Raw genomic sequence first — 21813 nt, forward strand, 5'->3', positions numbered from 1 at the left:
CTTGTGGCCAAAATCTACTTGTTAAAAAAAAATCCACTGTGTGAAAATAATATATGCATATTTAATGCAAGGATAAAGTTTAAAAATCAAGGGTAAATGTTAAAGATACAAAAACTAAGGGCATGGAAAGTTCTGAAATGTAAATTAAAACACAAGCTCATTTAGAAAGATCATAGATAAGACAGTCTTTAAATTGTCCCACTATCTTTAATAAGATATATTAAGAATACTAGGATGTATGTCATCATATTTGTGTTTAATGTGGCATTAATTCACAAGTCTTTTTTTTTAGTAAGATAAAATAAGTTACTTGCTCTTCTAAGGAGCTATATAACTAGGATTTTCATAATTAAACCCTAGATGAGGCATTTGGTATATCTATGCCCTAAATCCCCCCCAAATTATGCATGTACAACTTTGAAAACTACATCTTAATTAGTAGCTTAAAATAAAACTAATTTTGAAAGCCAGAAAGTTGAATTTTTAAAAATTGTTCAAATTTTATCAATGAAAGTCAACCAAATATCCAGTTTTAAAATATAAACATCAATTGCATATAAAGCACCGTGAATTGTTTGATATGTTACTTTCAGTATCTTTAGTAAACCTCTGCAAATTTCAACTCATATAGAGATGGTCAATATTAACTTAGTCACATGATTTCTCACTTGTGTAGTTTAATCTCTTTGGCCAATGAAGTATGTCCCAACCTCATTTTCTTCCACTACTACTCTTTTAACTTCTACTCTATTCTGAGCAACTACTGCTTATACCTACCTGTGATGGTTAATTTCATGTTCAACTTGACTGGGCCACAAGGTGCCCAGACATTTGGTCAAACCTTATTTTGGGTGTCACTGTAAGGGTGTTTTGGGATGAGATTAACATTTAAATCAAAAGACCCAGTAAAGCAGACTGTTTTTTCTAATGTGAGGGGGGCCTCATCCAATCAGTTGAAAGCCTGAAGAGAACAAAAAGAATGAACCTCTCTCAAATAAAAAAATTCCTCCTGCCCAATCGCCTTCAAACTAGGATACTGGCACATTCCTGCCTTCAGACTCAAACTGAAACATCAGCTCTTCCTGGGTCTCAAGTCTGGGTCTGCCAGTCTTCACACTACACCATCAGCTTTCCTAGGCTTCCAGCTTGTTGACTCACCCTGCAGATCTTGGATGTTGTCTGCCTCCTTAATCGTATAAGCCAATTCCTCATAATAAATCTCTTTACATATATAAACAAAAAAAGTATAAATATGCATATACTTATATGGGTTCCATTTCTCTGGAGAGCCCTAATATACCACCCACACCCACCATCAAATATTTAGCAATTTCTTACCTGTGTATATAATCAGGTTCATGAAACTTTCTCTATCCCTAACAGTCTCTCACACTAGCTCTGCCTGATAAAACCCTACATAGTCTTCAAGCCTCAACAGAGACCTCTTCTCTCCCATGATGCATCATCATGGTGGAGTTTTTCCACTTTGCACACCCATAGCACGACAGCACTGTTTTCGGTCACCTCCGCTTGTCTGTGGGTGGTGAGCTGGAAGAACATAGTTCTTCCTGGACAATGTCTTGTACATCATAAGTGAGTATCGGAAGGGCTAGAATACATTGTCACAACATAATACGGCAGGGATTATTTCTGACTGGGTGAAACCCAAAGGAAATCTTAGCTGTATGACCAAGAAAAAAATCATTTCAAACTCTCTGGACCTTGGTTTCTTCCATCAAACACGTAAGAGATTTGGCTCGGTACACCAAATTCCCTCCCAGCTCGACGTTTCTACGGCTCCATTAACAAATCAATCAACAGTAAACACTCACATGACTCAATATTCATTTTAAAATTATCTTAAATAATATAATATGAAGCCTAAAGTAGAAACTGTTCTCACTTAAATGCAGTAATTCACAAGTGCACTCATTCTCTCTGAGCCCTTTTAAGACATAACCCCAGCATGGAAAAACAAGTGATAATGATTAAAAGAAAGCAACATGCATCACCAACAGGAAGGTCCTTAAAAGACTGATCACAAGGGAACACTCAGAGCCTCAGCTCACACACGCTCATTCTCCGAAATATAATAAGTTTTAATGTTTCTCCGCACTAGGGTCTCCACGGAACTGTTCACATGGGCTCCTGCCTTTGTCAACACTGATACGTAAAGAGTAGTTATTTGTAAGTACTACAGAAAGTCAGAAGTTTCTGTTTACTTATATGGCTCTGCCCACCACCAGCTCTTTTCAGCATGGAAATGCAGTACTCAGAGAGGCTTTATCGTGTTGGTATCAATGTATTCCAAGTACTCAACTATTTTATAAGCCTTTTCAAAGAATCTTCACTCGGTACCGTAATCGTCAGCAAGTTTGTTCTGTGTTGGCCATCCTTCCTTTTGTTTCAGTCTTTCCTAAAAATCCTTTTGTGCGACAGTCAAGCAGCTGTGCTTTGTTCTTTAATGTTCCTAGCTTGGATCCCCAGCCGAGACCATTTTATAACATAAACGGCAAAGTACCATTTTCACAGCAGGGACAACTGTGTTCGTCTTCAAAAAGAGGCATTAATAAAATGAGACTGTAACGAACATGCTAATTCTGATCACAGGGTAGTGCACGATGGCAGAGAGTTGACTGCCTTCTCCCTGAAAGATAGTAAAAGTTGTTTTTTTTTTTTTTTTTTAAACAACTGCTATAATGGCTTACTTTTTTTTTTGAAACAGACCTATTATGCAAACATTTCTCTCCATTTCCCAGTGAAATGCCTTTTCTGTCTCATCCAACTGCTCACTGTGTGTTTTACTATATCAGTAACAGTCACCTTCAGGGAGCAGGGAGCATCTTTTTTCCATCTTGCAAGAACTGACTTGTTGAAATAAGCATGTCACCAAATCACAGAAAGCTAGAAAGCAGGGATCTGAGTGATCACCAATTCACTGCCTTCCCTGTGCACACGGCACCAAGATAAATAAAGAAGTAAAAGAACAGGGAAGTTAATAGATTTGCTCAAGATGTCACAGCTACTGTAGGACAGAGTCAGAGCTGGAACTCAAATTACTGGAGACCTGGACTTGAGGACTTTGTGTATTATGTCTTGATGGTGATTATTCATAAACTGTGATGCACGTATGTGGAGTAGATCCTCAAATACAAGTGCCATTTCATAAGGTACACCTGTAAAACTAGGCAACTCAATTGTCTGTTTGGCCAGCTATCTTTTGTTGACAACAATTTTACTTTGTGTGTGCTCTAGGAACAAGCTAGAAGATAACAGCAACAATGGTATATATCATACTCTGTTTTCTTGTGGTAATGCTCGTGCTGGTTTGGGGATCAGTGTTATTTCAGAATGGGCAAGTCTCAGCAGATAATCCACTAAACTTAGAAAAATGACATAGTACATGCTGTTTTGGATGACAACAAAATGTGTATTTTCTGATTACTACCTAAAAAAAACACCTAAATTCAAGAAACATGACATTTAGACATCTCAGACTATCAGAGACAAAGTTGACTAAATTTTTCTAGAACTTTCTCTTAGAGAGGGGGAGTCATATGAGCAAGAAAAAGGGATTCTTCTTTTTTTTTTTTTTGGCCATGCAGCACAGCATACGCATATGGAATCTTAGTTCCCCAACCAGGGATCGAACCTGTGCCCCCCGCAGTGGAAGCACAGAGTCTTAACCACTGGACCACCAGGGAAGTCCCAAGAAAAGGGGATTCTTGTCTTTCTACTTGTCTAAAACAGGCAGATGCTCCTGGACTCTTATAGGAAAGAAAAGTCTATGGAAGGTGATATCTCATTTTCCCTGTCCAGTGGTGGACAAGATATATCTGAGAGAACATTTTCATCCCCAGTTATCATACATTTACAAGTAATGTAATACCTTTAGACAAGAGGAAACTGTGGCCAGTGAACCAAAGATTCAGAAAGAACCAATTCCATCTGGATGATAATCGCTCTTCTTAAAACACCCTCTCTGGTCCTATACTTTGCCCTTCACTGAAAGCTTAATATCAAATCCAAAGTCCTTAGCAGAATCCCACAATTAGGTAAGACTCAACCCTTAATAACCACTCAGTGAGATGTGAAGGGCTTCACTTAAAGTTCTGCGTAGAAGGGAAACGTGTATGACAACTATGCTCAGCCCCTTTAAGTGCTATAGAACTACGGAGATGGTATGTTCTTGTGTTTCCACAGGCAGGGCAACCAAAAAAAGTTTTAAGTGACCTGGAGGCCATAAGTACCACATTCAACCCCACTTCTCCCACTACTTCTTCCATGAACTGCAGCCTACAGCGTATAAATGGTAATTGCTCAAATATCTCATTCCACGGTATGTTCAGCCCGAGCTTGTAGTTATCTTTCCTTATGAAAACAGTTTTTCAGAGCGAGGGTAATTTGAAACGAGCTACACAGGGAAGATTTTCCCTGAAGTACTCCCTTCAATGCACATGGGTGGTCAGAGTATTATTTCAATGTCTTCTGCATTAGCTGTACAGGTCAGATGATTAAATCTCCAATTAATTAGGTCCTCTGGTGGCCTGTGTGAAATAAATTAGTGATCTCCATCCAGTCCACTTAGACAAAACCCATCGTGACAGCTGGCACATTTTTGGCATTGTCAGCAGAGTGGGTAAAAAGTAAATGACCCATGTGGACAAAATGGGCATCTAACGATGGGTATGGATGAAAAGTGCAAAGTATTTTCCATCCACTGCAGAGCAGAGAGCTTGAGTATCTGCCGATGTGATTTGCAAGAAAAAGTGAACTTAAAATGAGCACGAAGCCCATCAACTATGGAATGAAACTCTTCACATTCATCTAGTTAACTGTTCACAACGTTCATAATCTAGAAATGTCAGTTTACCACTGGGATATTTGTAAAGACTATTACTAATAGGATTACTGTTATTTAGAAATTTTAAACAAAGAGGTAACTCTAGGAAACAAGATAATTCCCAACTCCACTTATTTCATCCTATAAGGATATATAAAAATATTCTATTTTAAGGTAATGTTTAGACTACTTTTTCATTATCCAAAATACCTTTGAGTTTTTCACATGAAACATTTCCAAAATTGCTAAACATAGTCTTAAAAAAATAAGGTTTAAGTACTTTACTAGAATTATAAATTTTCATACAAATGTACTTATATATGACAGATATGCACATAGAAAGTCAAGATTACATTAAAATTTTCAAATGTATTTGTTTTATGTGGGAGCTAGTTGGATAAAAGCAGATGAGATGGGAGGACCTCAGTCAACTGGGAGGCAGGAAAACATAAATCCATATGAATGTCTATGTAAAGTGATATTTTCCTCCAACTTCTTGTTAATTCCTTCCTCAAATGCATAAAGATTAAGTCAACCCAAGTGACTGCCACTGTTTCCTTTTAAGGGGTTTGTTCCGGGAACTCAGAAGGCGAAAACACCTAAAAAGTTTCTAATAACTTTTACTTGATTGCATCTTTGTAATACGTTTTCTACATAATAGCATTAGTTATAAACTACATGAATAAGCAAAGATTAAAAGTTTTAAAGAAGACCAGCGAATCTGATTTAGCTTCCTATATGAATGGCCCCCAAAATTACTCAACAATCTTCAGACCTTTTATCTAAGTTTATGTGAACATATACATGTATATCCACATATATACATATTACAGTATGTATAAACATAGTCTCCAAGGTCCCTTTCAGCTCCGAAATCTGACTTCTAACTACTAACTGCTCTTTTTTTTCCTAAAGTCTTATTCTTACCTAACAGATTTTACTCCTCTCTTTACCTTTACAAATATTTAGAATTCATTTCTTTTAAAACCCATTCATACAGTTCAATTATCTATAGTTAACAGACTATGATTTCTACTCTCACTGATTGGGCTTCCTGTCCCTCATGAGTTGGAACTGGCTTTCATGCTTTAGAACTGGTGCCTATGAGCCCATCTGAGAATAAATGACCTTATCTGGGGTTGTATGGCCTGAACTGTGGTGATGTCTCTGTGGGGTGAGTCCTTACATGGCTGTCTGTTCCACACTCCATGGGATTCACCGTTTCTGACCAGCTTTTATGTTAGCTTCTGGGTTCTAAGTATCGCACTGCAGAAATAGTGCTAGAATTCTTACCTTGTTCAGAAAGCTGATCTAGCTCCTCTTATTTTATATAGGTCTGTGTCCTGCTGGAGAGTTAAAACTTCAGCCCTAAATCATATAGTCCATTTGGTTATTACCTTGGTTTATAAGATTACAAATTATCTCTTATCCGAAGCACTTGAGCACCTGGAAATTTCTTTCACGTTTGTAAACCTAACCACACATTTAATTGTATTTTCAAATATTTTATCAACATGTCTATATGTTTACAGGGGGATGGAGAATTTCCTATATGAACACAGTGTGTCATAATGGCCAGAAATGTAGCTCAAATTTGACTTGTTTGTTTTTAAGCAGCATTCTGTTACATGCAATTAAAAGATCTATATCCAGTTGGTCAATATTTCCCCTAAGACTTAGTAAGATTTTATAGTACTTAAAGCACAGTGTAGGATGTATATGTAAATATTATTTTCTAGACTTCTCAGACTGACTGATTAATTTTGGTACTAAACAGATCTAAAAGAAACTATTTTTGATTGTATAAAACATACAGAGAAACATACATGCCTCAAAGCGGGGATGGGGGGGATGGAATGGAGGAGAAATGCTCTCACTCTATATATGTTCCTCTAAGTTTATTCAATTATGATCTCTTCTTTCTAATTCCATTCATCGGAAGAAAGGCTATTTTACTAAGTTGTGGAATCAAGCAAAGCAAAGTTCAAAGCAATACAAAACGAACAGACAAATGCAAGTGTGTATGAGAAAGAAACAAAGGCACAGAGGGTTAGTCTGGAAATGTCAACTACGACGCAAGCCAAATTAGGCAATATTCTTATCTCTATGCAAAAGATTGAATTATATATATAATACAACAGAGCATTATTAATCACTAGCCATTATTCTCTAGCACTGTCATTCTAAAGGAAGTCTTGGAAGTAGATACACCGTACTACAGATTTAGCAAGTCAGCCCATGCTTTGGGCACATTGCATAAGCCACATAGCTGGAAACACAGAAGGGGACACACTGTTTCCAATCACTCTGCATCAACAGATGTTAGTTCAAGAAATATAAAAGACTGAAACAAAACACTTTTTTTGGACATAAAGAAGAAAGGTGCCTTTCTTGTTCTTGATTCCTCTGCTTAATAAGAACTCATCTTTAGGTAGTAGATATTCCTTTAATTTTGCAAACACCAATGTCAGCTTTGGTAATTTCCAAAAACTAGTTGCTGACCTAGATATGAAAAATCCACACACAAGTGAAGCTAACATGCAAAACAGTAGCATACCCTGCTTCCTATCAAGGCTCTTTACCAAAAATCAAAATGGTATCTGGCATTTGAAATCAGCACTTCCTTGGGACTTTCTTTCCTTTCCCCGACTAGCATTTTTTAAGTCCTAGGAGAGAAGGCACCCTCTGTCTATTTAAATAAAGTTTGACCCTAATCAGTATTTTACTTCAATTCATTTCCCATTTAAGTGTCATGAAAACTGTAGTCTTTTCAATGATTCTACAAAAGAACACCTGTGATACAGAATTTCAACTACACAAGCAGCAGCCTTGCACTTGAATACTTACCTCGTAAAACTGTGAGTCTGGTGGATACACTTATTTCTCCCACGTTATTCGAGGCCACACATTCATAAATTGCCTCATCTCGCGGAGTCCGTAAGGGTTGTATTCTGAGAACTGATCCAGATCCATCGTCAAACTCTATTACCTATTAGAGGAAACAATAGCTGTCACAGGTGTTGTTACTATCATCTGCCTCTCAGCTAAATCTCTTAATGCAGTGGTGAACCAGCCATTAGGCTCAGAATAAACTCAGAAGCATTTTGAGACTGAATTTTGATACAGTGATGAAACAGAATAATTGCTCTAATGTACTGAATCCTATACAGCAGAATGGAAAGACATGAAACTACATATGCAAAAATGTAGATTTCTTGTCTCTACAGAAAACCATCCAGGGTTTAATCATGAAAATATTCTAGTATATGTATCTAGGGCAATTTGACCTTTTTATTAATTTTGCAAGAGACTTGCTGCTATGATGGATACACTTCTTAAATTATTTTGTCTCTGATAGCACATATGCACATGTGGATCCATTCAGTAATTGGACGATAAGGTGAAGAAATAATGTATGCATAGCTCTTCTGGTTTAAAATGTCTCATCCTGAACAGTATAGATGAGCAAACCATGAAGAGAAACTACATAAATCTAGTACTTAGGCAGCCAATGAAATGGCTTTCATAGCCCCAGAGACTGATGGCATGCATTAATTTTGCCATAAATCATTCCAGTATTTGTTTTAGCTTAGCATTTTCTGCATTTTTAGGGCATTCTTGCTGTAAAATGGAGGCTTGCTTCACCAGGCAGAAAATTAATGTCCTAAACAGTAAGCCTGAATTCACTATCATTATGGACTCTACTTTGAAACAGGTATTTGTCACCTACTCAAGTAATACTTTTAAAAAATGATGTTGATAATATTGATAAATATGCATACAAAACTGTAGAGTCCTCTACCTGTCTTTTCTATAACTCTGCTGTGTTTTTCTAGCTGTTCACTGAGATGGTGGGTTTTTTTTTTTTGCATTTCCCTATGAATAATATATCCATGTGCTTAAATTGTGAATAAATTAAGAATGCTTTATAAATATATTTACTAGATGATCAATCCCAGATTTTGTATATAAGTGTCAACATACGGAAAAAAGAGATTGAATGTTTTTAAGATATGGCCACTTCAAGTCCTTTCCACATCCCATTTGCATTCTAAATTCACAGAGATAGTCAAAACATCCCATTTCTCAATGCACCACAATTTATTTTCAACTCTATTAAAAATATCACACACTTTAGAATGAATCTACTATGCATCGTGGGAGAATAAAGTTTCATAGCTACTGGAATCTTTGTCAAATATGCTATTATATATATATATATATATATATATTTGAGCATCCTATAGCTTAATGTAGAGAAAGGTTTAAACATCTTTAATACTAATTTAAATTTTGATTTTTTCAGTTTTATTGAGAAATAATTGACATACATCACTATATAAGGTTTAAGGTGTATAGCACGATGGTCTGATTTACATATATTGTGAAATGATGACCAAAGTAGGTTTTAGCTAACATCCATCATCTCATATAGATACAATAAAAGAAGAAATGTTTTTCTACTTATGATGAGAACTCTTAGGATCTACTCTCTTAACTTTTGATTAATTGTTACGTCATTGCATGTTTACATTTCTGAACTACTTCCTAGGTTTAGACCTATTTTCTTCAACAACCAATATACACATTAGATGCTAATATTGTAATCTCCAATTTGCAAACCCGATTTAACACCCAGTATTAATTATGTACCTACTCTAGGCCAGATGCTATATTTGCCACTGGAGATAGAAGAGGGAACAAAATCAGTCTCACTCATACTCTCATGGGCTTTAGAAACTAGTGAAACCAAAAAATACAATATACTGTTACAGATATGAAGGATTCACAGCCCAAGACTCAGTACTATTTGATGTAGCCGTTTTGTGTTAAAATATTTTTTTCTGGATGTTTATTTGACTCTCATTAGGAATTATGTACTGAGCAGACCTCCTGCTTTGAAATGTTTACTGTTATAATTTAAACTTTGTTACAAGAGTTTGTCAAGAAGCCATCATCACTAGCAAGCATGATGTCAAACTTCTTTGACAAAAAAGTGAATTTCATTTAAACTAAAAAGTATATGTGCACCAAAAGTCACACACACATCATTTCCTATGACAATGTAGGAAATATTTCTCAAAGATTAAGATATTCTTTTTGTTTACGTTTAAATCACTGTAGGTATCTGATCTTCAAACAAACAAAATTTTAAACTTACCATTTGTAAACTACAGGCCAGATTTCAATTTTCACCAGTGTAATTATGCTCTTTATGCATTTGGTCCATTTCCTGCTCTTTGAGAACTGGTGAAAAATGAATAAACTCACAATGCTCTGAATTTTGCCGTTGCTATGTTTCATTTAACTGGGAATTGTTTTAATTTGCCAAACTGTGAATTAGGCTATAAAGTAGTCAGAAACTCAGGTAAGAGGAGGTGAGTTTCACATTTTGGGTCAGTTTGGAGGTCTAAGTGCTCTCTAAAAATCAATCTATCCTCTTCATATTTTAAATTACAGGCATGGTATTGTGTGCTTCTTCCAATTTTTCTCTAAATAGCTTATCACCTACTTTTCTCCTCCAGAAGGAGCAAATTTATAAACCATAGGCTCCTTAAAAACACCCAAAATAATATCTGAATTATGTATCATCATCTTCAATGCACTAAGCTTTCCTGAATAAACAAAATCGACTTCATCAGTAGGTTTATCAACTATCAACCTGGTTGGGTATGTTTCCTTTAGAGCAGTTCTTCACACTAACACACTGGAGCTAAGTTCTCTTTCTAGTCCATGCTACCTGTAAAACACAGGTGTGAAGTATAGTGGACAACTAAACCTGCTGTCCAGTATCCGTTCCCCTTCTTTCGGATAATAGGAATTATCCGAAATTTCCCTTTGGGAAAGTGAATTCCCTTTGGGAAAACACTACTCCCTCATTCCAAGCCATGGGGTTGGACGAAACTGATCTCATTCCCAGTAACTGAGGTAGATTCTGATTAACATAAACGAGTTAGTCTGTACCATCCAGCTGTCCACACAGACTGGTTCAGTGATGAACACGAAACTCAATAAGAGCCAATAGCACAGAAAGCTCTCACTCGTCCTCTAGTCTCGGATGTGGGAGGATGTGAGACTGCATCTTGCCATCTTAAGGGGAAGCAGTCTGAGGATGAGGTTACAGATGGATGCTAAGAACACTGTTTGAGCCCTCGTACAAGCACGACAAAAGTCAGTCATCTGAACCCCCAAATTCCCTTTTTTAAAAAAGCTGAAGCCATCTAGAGTGAAGTTTTCCATCACATACAACATAAGGAATGGTATATCTCAGTGATTACAACATCTTGTATCAGAGAAAAACAAGCAAGTAACATACAAACCAAAAATTCAGCAGTTACATTCTTCCCCCAGAGAAACAGAACAATGGACCTAATACCTCAAATCTCTGATTGCTGACTTTCTTTCCTTTTTTGTTCCAGACAATTTTAGGTCTTGGGTCTCCTGTCGCTTGGCAAATGAAAGAGGCAACTCCACCAGAGACCCCTGTCTGGTCAACGGGAGTTCGTGTAAACCTTGGAGGTGCTGAAATGAAAAGAAATAAACATCACAATTAGATGGAAAGTGGAAACACAGACTATTACCCCACTGCCACTGCTCTCTCCAGAGCCCTCAACCCTATTTCAGTCAATATATACATCCATACACATATACAAGGATTATAAAATTAGGAAAGCACCGTTTACATTTGAGGGTAGTTAAAAGGGGAGGGAGGTAACTTTCTGGTGAAGTTATCTGCTAGTGCTTTTATTGCTGAAATCCGTATTATGGCAGAGATGCAATAACATTTGTAAAGCAACATCACACATTAATTTTTACTACCAGTATTAAAAAAAAAATCCAGTTTGTCCTCTGTAACAAAGTGAGCTCATCAATCAAAGTGAGTAAAATTTTAGCTCTTTGCTTTGATGCCGCTATCAGGACATTGCCAGAAAGCAGCAGTGCCACTATTAAAATTAGTGACATTTAAGAGAAATTCTAGGAAATTTTAAAGAGACAAGAAATACAGCCCTGAGTTTGACGGTTTGGCAAGAAATAGAAATAGGATAATATGATAAAGTGACTCTAACCCAGATATTGTGTGCTGCCTTACTTTCAACTGAACTCCACAATCTGCATAAAAAGATGAGTCAAGAAGCCTCCAAAGTCACAGCAATAAAAATAATTTCTGTAAAGAAAGATGCAGACTTCAAGATTCCTAAGGACAAAAGGCTAACAGTTGGAGGTTTTTGAAATGTCCTCTGTCTCCTTCCCTCTTAAAAGCCTGCTTGTTATCTACCTGGTATTTCCGGATCTAGAAATCTATTATATGAAAATTATATAAAATGTAGACAAATATTTATGGACAAAGATATTAACCATATATTTTATTTACAAAGATTCTAAGTACTCAAAACATCAATTATTATAGGAATTGATGGTGAGATAAACTGGCATAATGATGGAACGTCATACAAATAGTAAATGTTGTAATTATAAAGTTTTTATTATATGCCACGAGAAATACTTATGACTCAATGGTAAGCCACGAAAGCATCACACAAAATTACAGATGAGAGATATCAGGTAAAGAAAAATGCACCCCAAAAAGGATAGGACAAAATATGCTAAAACATTAACGATGGTGGTTTGGGAGAAGGTATTTTAATTATTTTTCCTACTCTTCACATTTTTCTTGCTTCTTTGAGTTTTGACAATTAAGTTACAGTTGGACATTTTTTTAACTCAAAAACATTTTACTTTCCCATTTTATTTTCTATTTTCTTACACCTATTACAAAGTTTCTCTTGCCTCCGGCCAGTTTTCAGTGATACGTCATTGAAACAAGGATTTAGTAACCATAGCTAAAGTTTATTTTGAAAACTATCCTTAGATTCTAAGTAAGAAGAAAATAGCAAAGTTCATCATTGTTTGCTCATCACCAGTATTTTCTCCGCCTTGTTTTCATGTTTCCCCTGTGATGCTCCTGCTGGCCTGACGGTGTGTGTCCTGACCTTCATCTTGATTTTCCTGGAGTCAGGGAAGACAGATTTCCTTCTCAGCTCCACCATTTTGTATGTGTAACATCTTGAGGGGGTGCCTAACTTTCCTATCTCTTAACTGTAAAAATATGAAATGTGAAATAGATTATTTTGCAGAGATCCCTTCCAGTTTTAAGGTATTAACTTCCACGATGAGGGAAAGAAGGGAGAAGAGAGGTGAGTGGTATCTTTGTAATGCTGATGCTGGGAAATGAGTCTCCACTTCCTCAGGAAATTCAACTTGGCGTTAGTAGAACTGGTGAAAACCCAGGTACCTGTTTGTTCAGAAACCCTAGGAATGAAAGTGGGCTCTAAAAATGCTGCTAGATATCACATCCAACAGCATCTCAGAGTAGCAATACAAACTGGATGATTACCAGAACTGTGAGCAATGTTTAAAATGATCTGAAATTGATTAACAGTGAGAGGAATAAAATACGCAGTATACTGATGTCACTTTTCTGTCACAAACAAAAAAGATATTAAAAGTTTTTATGGTTTTCATTCTGCTGTTGCAAACAATGCAAATTGATAATAACTACTCGCTTGTCAGCATCTAAATGGAAATTATAATTATGAAATTAAAATTCCTAGGGAGTTTCCCTGGAAAAACAAAATGTATTGCATTGCTATTTTAAGTGGTACAGCACTGTCATTTTTAGGTACTTTCCTTTTTAAAGTCCATAGCTTAAGAACTGTCAACCCTAAAGGAAAATGAATTTTAACAACCCAGCTTCCCATTTAAGTTCTGTTTTGAAATTTCTCACAAGAATGTATGGACTGGGAGGAGGGCTGTTGCATAAGATGACTATGTACTAATCAGAAACTAAATAAACAAAGAAGGTAGGACGCCATTTTTGATGCACTGGGATTTTTTTTTAAGGGAAAGTATCCTATTTCTCATCCTAAAGAATGAAGGAAATTTGGAGATTCTGACAATCTGCAAATAGGCAACAGTTACTCGGGAAAGTGCTTCCTAAATACTGAGTGGGGACAGTAAGAAGTCGAATTAATATAAAACCTAGAAGTCTTATTTCTAAGTGGAAAGCACAGGAGGCAAGTTCCCATGTTCTCAAAAAGGGATGCAACTATCATTCCAATGTTCAGTTGTGTTTTTCTTTTATCTTCATTTTCTGGTCATACCTTACAGTTCTCATGCAAACACTGACAAGTTTAAAGATATAACCACTGGATGCTACTGCAAGGATCTTTTCATTTTTTTAAACTTAATTGATAATTTTACTTTTCAAAAATTTTTATAGGAGTATAGTTGATTTGCAATGTCATGTTAGTTTCAGGTGTACAGCAGAGTGAATCAGTTATACATATATGTATATCCACTCTTTTTCCATTCTTTTCCCATACAGGTCATTACAGAGTACTGAGTAGAGTCCTGTAAGGATTTTATTTCTGAAGATGAAGTCAAGTAATAGAATTAACCTAATGAACTGTGGAAAATTTATTGAAATAACCAGTTAGGATTTGTTTCAGATCTGGGACTGTTTTTCTAAATCCCACTACACCCCACTGTAGTGACTCAGTATTCTTCAAAAAAGCAGCCCAAAAAGCGTCCTTAAATTTATTCTTTAAAAACAAACACAAAAAATGAAATTGATCACATTACATTGTTTAAAGGCATATCAATTATTTGCACACAGTTTTTTTTAATTTTTAAATTTTTTTCTAAATATATGTTAAAAAAAATAGCCTTCACAGACAAGAAAGTCATGACTTTCTTATGGGATCTGATGTCAATTTTTCTACATTTGTCAACCAAGTCCAAACCATGGAAAGGATAAGTGCCATTACTCTATGATGCAAGGTTAACACTCTAGATAATATAGTAAAATCCTTTCAGTGAGCATGTTTGTTGCATAAATAATCATCTTGGCTAGTCAGATGCTAACTGTGATGCTGTCAATGCTAGGCAGATGGCCAAAGGAAACAGATGAGAAAGAAAGAAGACTAAACATAACTCCAGCAAACGCTAGGAGCAAGTAAGAATCTTCATTCCTAGAGGGGTCTAACAACACACAGCACCCACTCCCCCTTGTCTGTATCTCAGTTTAATAGAAGAAACTAAATGAGTCTTCTGCCTTCTTTTGTCAAGGGTATGTCCATATTTAAGTCATGCTCTGAAGATGGGAAGAAAGAGAAGAGAACCCACGTAAAAGAGTAAAACAAAGACTTCCACTACACAGTCACACAATAGGACAGCCTCGGGTCTTAATAATCAAAGTCCCCATGATTATCCCATGAGATACAACCATAAATATTACGCTTGGTTTAAGAAAATAAAGAACTATCGGGAATATAAAGACGGAGAAAAAGACATTAAAACTTTACAGTCACCAATATTCAGATAAGTACCCTTCCATTATTGTAGCTAACTGCCATTGCTATCCACCTAGAGCTGCCAACATTGTGCTCTGCAAAATGCATTTCTGTTCAAGCTGGTTTTGACAGGTAAGGAGTATGACCTTTTATTAAACTAATGCCAGGCAGAGGTCAGATTACTGTTAGACCCAGAAAGTCTATTTTCTAAATGGAAAATAGAGAAGCTAAACATGCATATGAGTCAGAAAAGAGGCATGCTGGATATTCTAGAACGTGTCTGCCGTGCTCACGTGCTGTTCAAAGACTGCATTCTCGGGATGCATTCACAGAGCAGACAGGAGCTCCAGGAACCAAGTAGATTATTATTTCCTACACAGCTTGAGAGGAGCCACAGGCTGCTGATTGATTTTTCCTTCTAAGAGGTTAGATTGCTTCTTACGAGTATAAGCAATGCACGGTACCTTTAATGCAATGACTGTAATATTTTGATGCCATATCAGGTCTCAAGTTGCTAGGCTTTCTGAAGACAAGATGATAAGCCCAAAGAGCACATAAGGTGATTAAATTCAGGGGACAGAACGTACCAAGACCAGCAAATTGCCTTTGACCATCCTTCACAAACTGCTCAAAGACAAAACCTTCCTTTAGTACACTACATTAAGTAGAACTAGACATAAAGTGAGGAGAACACTGACGTCCACTAGTAGCATCCATGGAAGAAAGGGATTTACGAGAAATTCTTAAAGGTTAAGAAGACGACTCAGGTTGTGGGAACTTGACCGGCCAACTGCGAATCACTTAAAACAGGTCCCTGGAAAGGACCACATGCTACAAAAGTGAAGAGATGAAATGATGGTGCCGTTTGCCTAATGTAATTCTAATGAATAAGCCACTTCTGCAGACATCAAGGAAATATGTGTCACTGGGAACAAAACTAACAGCATGTAAATACTTGGCTTTGTTTCTTTCAGCTGATTAACATTTCCTTAAACAGAGAGTTGTGATTTTAAAGGGATATTTGTCACAATAATGTACTTAAAATCTTGAAAGGGGCAGGTTAATAATGTTATTAAACGATACTGAGGGAGAGGATGAGGAAATGTTCAGTAAAAATATATAGGTAGTCCTGTCTTTAGGAATCTACTTCCTCCCTAAAAGGTATCTGTAGAATTTATGAGACTGTCAGGTGACCTCATCTCTGTTCTTTCTTTTTCTGCAAGAATCAGGGGGAGGGCTCTGAAGGGAAGCTCAGGAACAGGGGTCTGGAGGTCGGTGAGAAATGCAAAGCATAGGAGGTGAAGCCGGGGTGATGCTAAGGGCCATGGCCAGGTCTGAAGGTTTAGGGGGACAAGAGCCATTGTCACAGGGTTTACATTCCCGTCCAGTCACAACACACTCTACTGCCACTGCCCCAAACACAGAAAACGGCCAAAGTTTGTGTAGATGATGGATTTTCTGTTCTGATTCATTGGGGTAGGTAGCAAACTGTGCCCAAGATAGCAGTACAACTGTACAGGCTCATGACAAGGGAAGAAGGGGGAGGTCCCAGAGTTGATGTTTAACTGTACGGAGGGCCAGGATCCTGGCACAAGACACCAGGCTGGACTGGTTTCCATGGCAGATGTTCTACATAAACCCGGGCCTGTGGGGACATCTATCCTATCACATGGAATCTGAATAGGGTCACCTCTGACATCCATGGCCAGGATGGACCTTCAAAGTCAGACTATTTTTGAGCCATCTATCATATTTTCTTTTTAATACAACTCCACAATCTTTTAACCTTAAAATCTGATTTCAGGAGCATTATACTTCAAAATGGGATAAAGAAATAACTACTCTTCAGTGAATTCCATGTACTGGACTAAATGTTTTATATATCTTATATGCAGTGTTTTCCATAGTCTTGTAAGAGTATACCATTACTCCTATTTTATAGAATTTTAGAAAGCTTTATAGTACTACATAAATTTAGAAGGGAAGAAAGAGTCAGGGAGAAAACAGGAAAAAGAAAGGAAGGAAGGCTCACTGAGGTTTAGGGTGAATCATGGACTTTTGATCTAATTGTGAAGTCCTGATATTTTTACTGTGCCAAATTAGAAGATGGAAAGTTACAAAGATGCCGCACAGACAATATGGTATAACTCAATTTATAGTATATTTTCAAATCAAATCTGTTTTACTTAACCATAAAAAGTATACTGGCTGTTTTCTCATGGGTTTGGTAAGTACTTTGTGCTGTATTACTGCAATTATTTTTCACTAGATAAGTGAGAAAGTTCACCCAGAATGCACATGGAAGTTATTTTCCTAACTTCCAGGAGCCGACTGAAATCAGGGATACATAAAGTGTGATGCCTGGGCAAGAGACAAAAATCAAAGCCACAAAATTCAAAAATAAATCACGTAAGTTCCAAGTGTAGTATGGTAGAATACTTTTGTATTTTTCTACATATAAGTTCAATTTGTTCATGATGGCAAAAGACAAGAAAGTTCTTGACATCAATTTCCTCTCTTCCTTTTCAAGGCATTTTGACAACATACTCTATGCCTGTCTAGACCATTAATTTTTTTTAACATCTTTATTGGAGTATAATTGCTTTACAATGGTGTGTTAGTTTCTGCTGTATAACAAAGTGAATCAAGTATATGTATACATATATCCCCATATCTCCTCCCTCTTGCGTCTTCCTCCCAACCTCCCTATCCCACCCCTCTAGGTGGTCACAAAGCACTGAGCTGATCTCCCTGTGCTATGTGGCTGCTTCCCACTAGCTATCTATTTTACGTTTGGTAGTGTATTCATGTCCATGCCACTCTCTCACTTCGTCCCAGCTTACCCTTCCTACTCCCCGTGTCCTCAAGTCTATTCTGTACGTCTGCATCTTTATTCCTGTCCTGCCCCTAGATTCTTCAGAACGTTTTTTTTAGATTCCATATATATGTGTTAGCATACGGTATTTGTTTTTCTCTTTCTGACTTACTTCACTCTGTATGACAGAAACAAAATTGAGTTATTTGTAGATCATTAATTTTATTAAGGCTTCAACTCCCAATTCTCGGCTGCTAAAATGATTACGACAGCATTCTCCCATTGGATAAATAGATGTCTATGCCTCTGTATGACTATCAATATTGAAGGTGACTAACAACTGATATGTATACTAACAGAAAGGAAGGGGAGAAGGAGAAAGGAAAGGAAGAAAAGAGGACAGGAAGAGACTTGACTTAATGAAACGGTATCTCCCACTTGAACTTCTCCTCAATGCCAGGTCCTTATTTCTAATGTTTGAAAGACTACCTAGTAACATCTCAAAATCATTACGCTGAAAACACACCATGCCATCTGCCTTCCCAATCCTACTTCTCTTCCTAAGTTTCCATGTGTGTTTGTGGCACTCCCACTCTCCCTAACACTCAGCCCTGCTGTTTCAGCCTCTTCTTTGTCTTCCTGGCCTTTGCCTCACTATCATTCAATTATTGCGTCCTATAGATTCTGCTTCTAATATGTCCCACTCCCCTTTGTTTTTTAATGTCTATTCACAATGACCATGATTCTCCCTTTAAGCTGGACATTAGAATCACTTGGGAACCTTAAAAAAGTAAAAAGCTATAGGTGCTCAGACCCCTCCCCAGACCAATTAAAATTGAAAGTCAGTGGGTGAGGCTGGGTGATTAATTTCAGAAGATGCCAATGATCAGCCAGGATTGAGAATCACTGAATAATATCATGATATCTGTGCTTTCCCTTCCAGTCACCCTAACTTCAAGTTTTTATTGCTACAATCAATATTACAAATTACTGCTGATCCGACCCTTCTTTTCCTTTTCATTCTTATTCTTTCAGGTTTTGTTAAACGCATCTATGATTAAAGCTCTTTTCCACTCAAAATAAATAAATAAACAAACAAACAAGCTTTAATAGCTAACTGCTGCCAAATAAACCAGAAATCCCGTTTGCGTTTTAAGACCTTTCAGAGCTGCTGTGGACCTACTTTCCCAAATATGTTTCTACTATCGCCCATCAGGAATCTATAATTCCCTGCGTCAATGCCTTGGTATAAGCTGTTCCCTTATATAAAATGCCTTCTCCCACATTTTAAAATTTATAGAATTTACCCATTTTTCAATCCCAAATTAAATATCTGAAGTTTTCTTTGATCCTCCCATCTGGATAAGATCCACTATTCTTTTAACTCTCTTATCATACTTTTTGTATCTCTCCTATGAGTTAAAGCAGTCTATCATTCATTACAGATATTTTATACATATGTATTTCTCTCTCTGCTCATTAACTGAACCCTGAGAAAAGCATCTGTGACCTGGTCATCTCTGAAATCTCGTAACTCCTAATCCCACCAGGCACATAGTAAGTGTTCAATACATACTTAAACGTGATAAAAGGCTCTCCAAGGTACTATACCCTCTAATCTTTGACTATACACTTTTCAGTACTTACAATGCATAATATTGTTGTAAACATGATAACTGTGCTTCCACTTGAATTATATTTGCTTAGAGCTTGATAAATTAGCTGAAGAAACAAACTTCAAGTAATATACATTGACACGGCAAAATACTGATGTGACATGGTGGGAGACTAATGGATCCATACCAGGTCAAAAGTTGGCAAAATACAGCATATCCAAATCACAGATTCATGCGTCCTACTGTAGGACTCAATTCAGATGAAGTATAATGTAATACAACGGATCTCACCTCTTTTATGAATATCATTGTACCTCATTGTTACCACAGAGCTCTCCTATTTTCTGCCACTTTTAGTTTTTTTTAAATAAACTGACTTTATTGTTCTGACTGTACATTTTTATTATAAGTAAATTAGAAAACATAAATAAATTAAAGGAAGGAATTTTAAAACATTCTAATGGTTATCGTTTTGATGAATGGCTTTTAAGAATTTTTCTATGTTCGCTTAACATATACTGTCTACAAAAAAGGAGATTATACTGTATGATTATTTTATAGCCTGCACTTCACTTAAAATATATTGTGAATATATTTTCTGTCAATAAATATTTAAATGGAAAAGGCTTTTATATTATAAAGCATATAGATATATTTTAATTTACTGTTAAACATTTAGGCTGTTTCCAATTTTTTAGTGTTATAAAAGTGCTTTAGTGATTATTCTTGTATTTATATCCCTACACATATACGTCATTCCTATATGTGATTCATTCTTTCTTTTTTTTTTTTTTTTTTGCATTACGCGGGCCTCTCACTGTTGTGGCCTCTCCCGTTGCGGGACACAGGCTCCGGACGCACAGGCTCAGCGGCCATGGCTCACGGGCCCAGCCGCTCCGCGGCATGTGGGATCTTCCCGGACCGGGGCACGAACCCGTGTCCCCTGCATCGGCAGGCGGACTCTCAACAACTGCACCACCAGGGAAGCCCTGTGATTCATTCTTACATGTCAAACTAACATGTATGATGCATTCTTATATGTAAAATTAAAGAATTAAAAAACTATACATTTCTAAGGCTTTTTATACACTTTAACACATTATGCTAGAAAACTCATATAGTCATAGGAGGAATAAATATGAGTGTCCAATTACCTAGACCACTGCCAAAGCTGAAAATTAGCACTTAATCACTGGCAAATTTTTTATCCTTTTTAGTTAAACAGACGGATAGAAGGTAGAGGTCAGAGGGTGATCAGTATAGAGGAAAAAACTAGAAAATTTACACCTTAAAAATGAATCCTCTTCAGATACTCCTCAAATCCTGCCTTTTCCATTTCCCCTTCGGATGAAAGAATGTAAGAGGAATACTTAGTGGTGAATACTTAAAGACCAATGAAGAAAGAGGAGAAGGAAGAAGAAAAACTATCTATCAACATGAAACTACTGAAAGTAGTACTTAAATGCTATAGAAAATAATTTTCAATTTAAAAAAGTCAAGACATTCACATCCGTCTTAGTCTTCCAAATTGTTTTTCAAAAAACAATTAAGATGAGGTTTCCTATGAATTAGTCAGTGCACAGTAGTAAAATAAATTTCTTGTTTGTCCTATTTCAAAATATATTAATACCCGGGTTATAAACACTTATTTTACAGCCGTAAAAATTGTGCAGTCTCACTACCGTAACTTTTTTTTTTTTTTTTTTTTTTTGCGGTACGTGGGCCTCTCACTGTTGTGGCCTCTCCCGTTGTGGAGCACAGGCTCCGGACGCGCAGGCTCAGCGGCCATGGCTCACGGGCCCAGCCGCTCTGCGGCATGTGGGATCTTCCCGGACCAGGGCACGAACCCGCGTCCCCTGCATCGGCAGGCGGACTCTCAACCACTGCGCCACCAGGGAAGCCCACTACCATAACTTTTTATTTAACATACAGCCATGGGATATTATGACCAAAACAAACAATCCTCTATATTCGCTGTGTCTGGGCCATAAAGTTTCTCTGAACTGTCGACATGCTTAGTAAGACCAACCATCTGTTTTCGTGTAAGACACTCACTGTAACCACTGGCTTAGCAACACAAATTTTAGAAAGGCGTGCCAGTGGTCCAGAATCACTCTTAAGATAGAATCAGCGAAGCCATTCTTACCATTCCTTATGCCAGACTCATGCATCCTTAATGAAAACATG

The 21813-nt window shown here is 36.9% G+C and overlaps 1 protein-coding gene across 16 annotated transcripts in view; it reads right to left on the reverse strand.

The window, feature by feature from the left end:
* The window catches only part of PTPRD (protein tyrosine phosphatase receptor type D), a 2143764-nt gene that overhangs the window by 304589 nt on the left and 1817362 nt on the right, over window positions 1-21813 (reverse strand). For all 16 annotated transcript variants that reach the window (XM_060300920.1, XM_060300919.1, XM_060300918.1 and 13 more), the window contains 2 exons: window positions 11220-11365; window positions 7691-7832 (listed from right to left, as the gene is read on the reverse strand). In XM_060300920.1, coding sequence (XP_060156903.1) covers window positions 7691-7832; window positions 11220-11365 — 288 coding nt within the window. The remainder of the gene's footprint in view (window positions 1-7690; window positions 7833-11219; window positions 11366-21813) is intronic.

The sequence above is a fragment of the Globicephala melas genome, chromosome 6 (assembly GCF_963455315.2).
Source record: "Globicephala melas chromosome 6, mGloMel1.2, whole genome shotgun sequence".
Taxonomy (NCBI): domain Eukaryota; kingdom Metazoa; phylum Chordata; class Mammalia; order Artiodactyla; family Delphinidae; genus Globicephala; species Globicephala melas.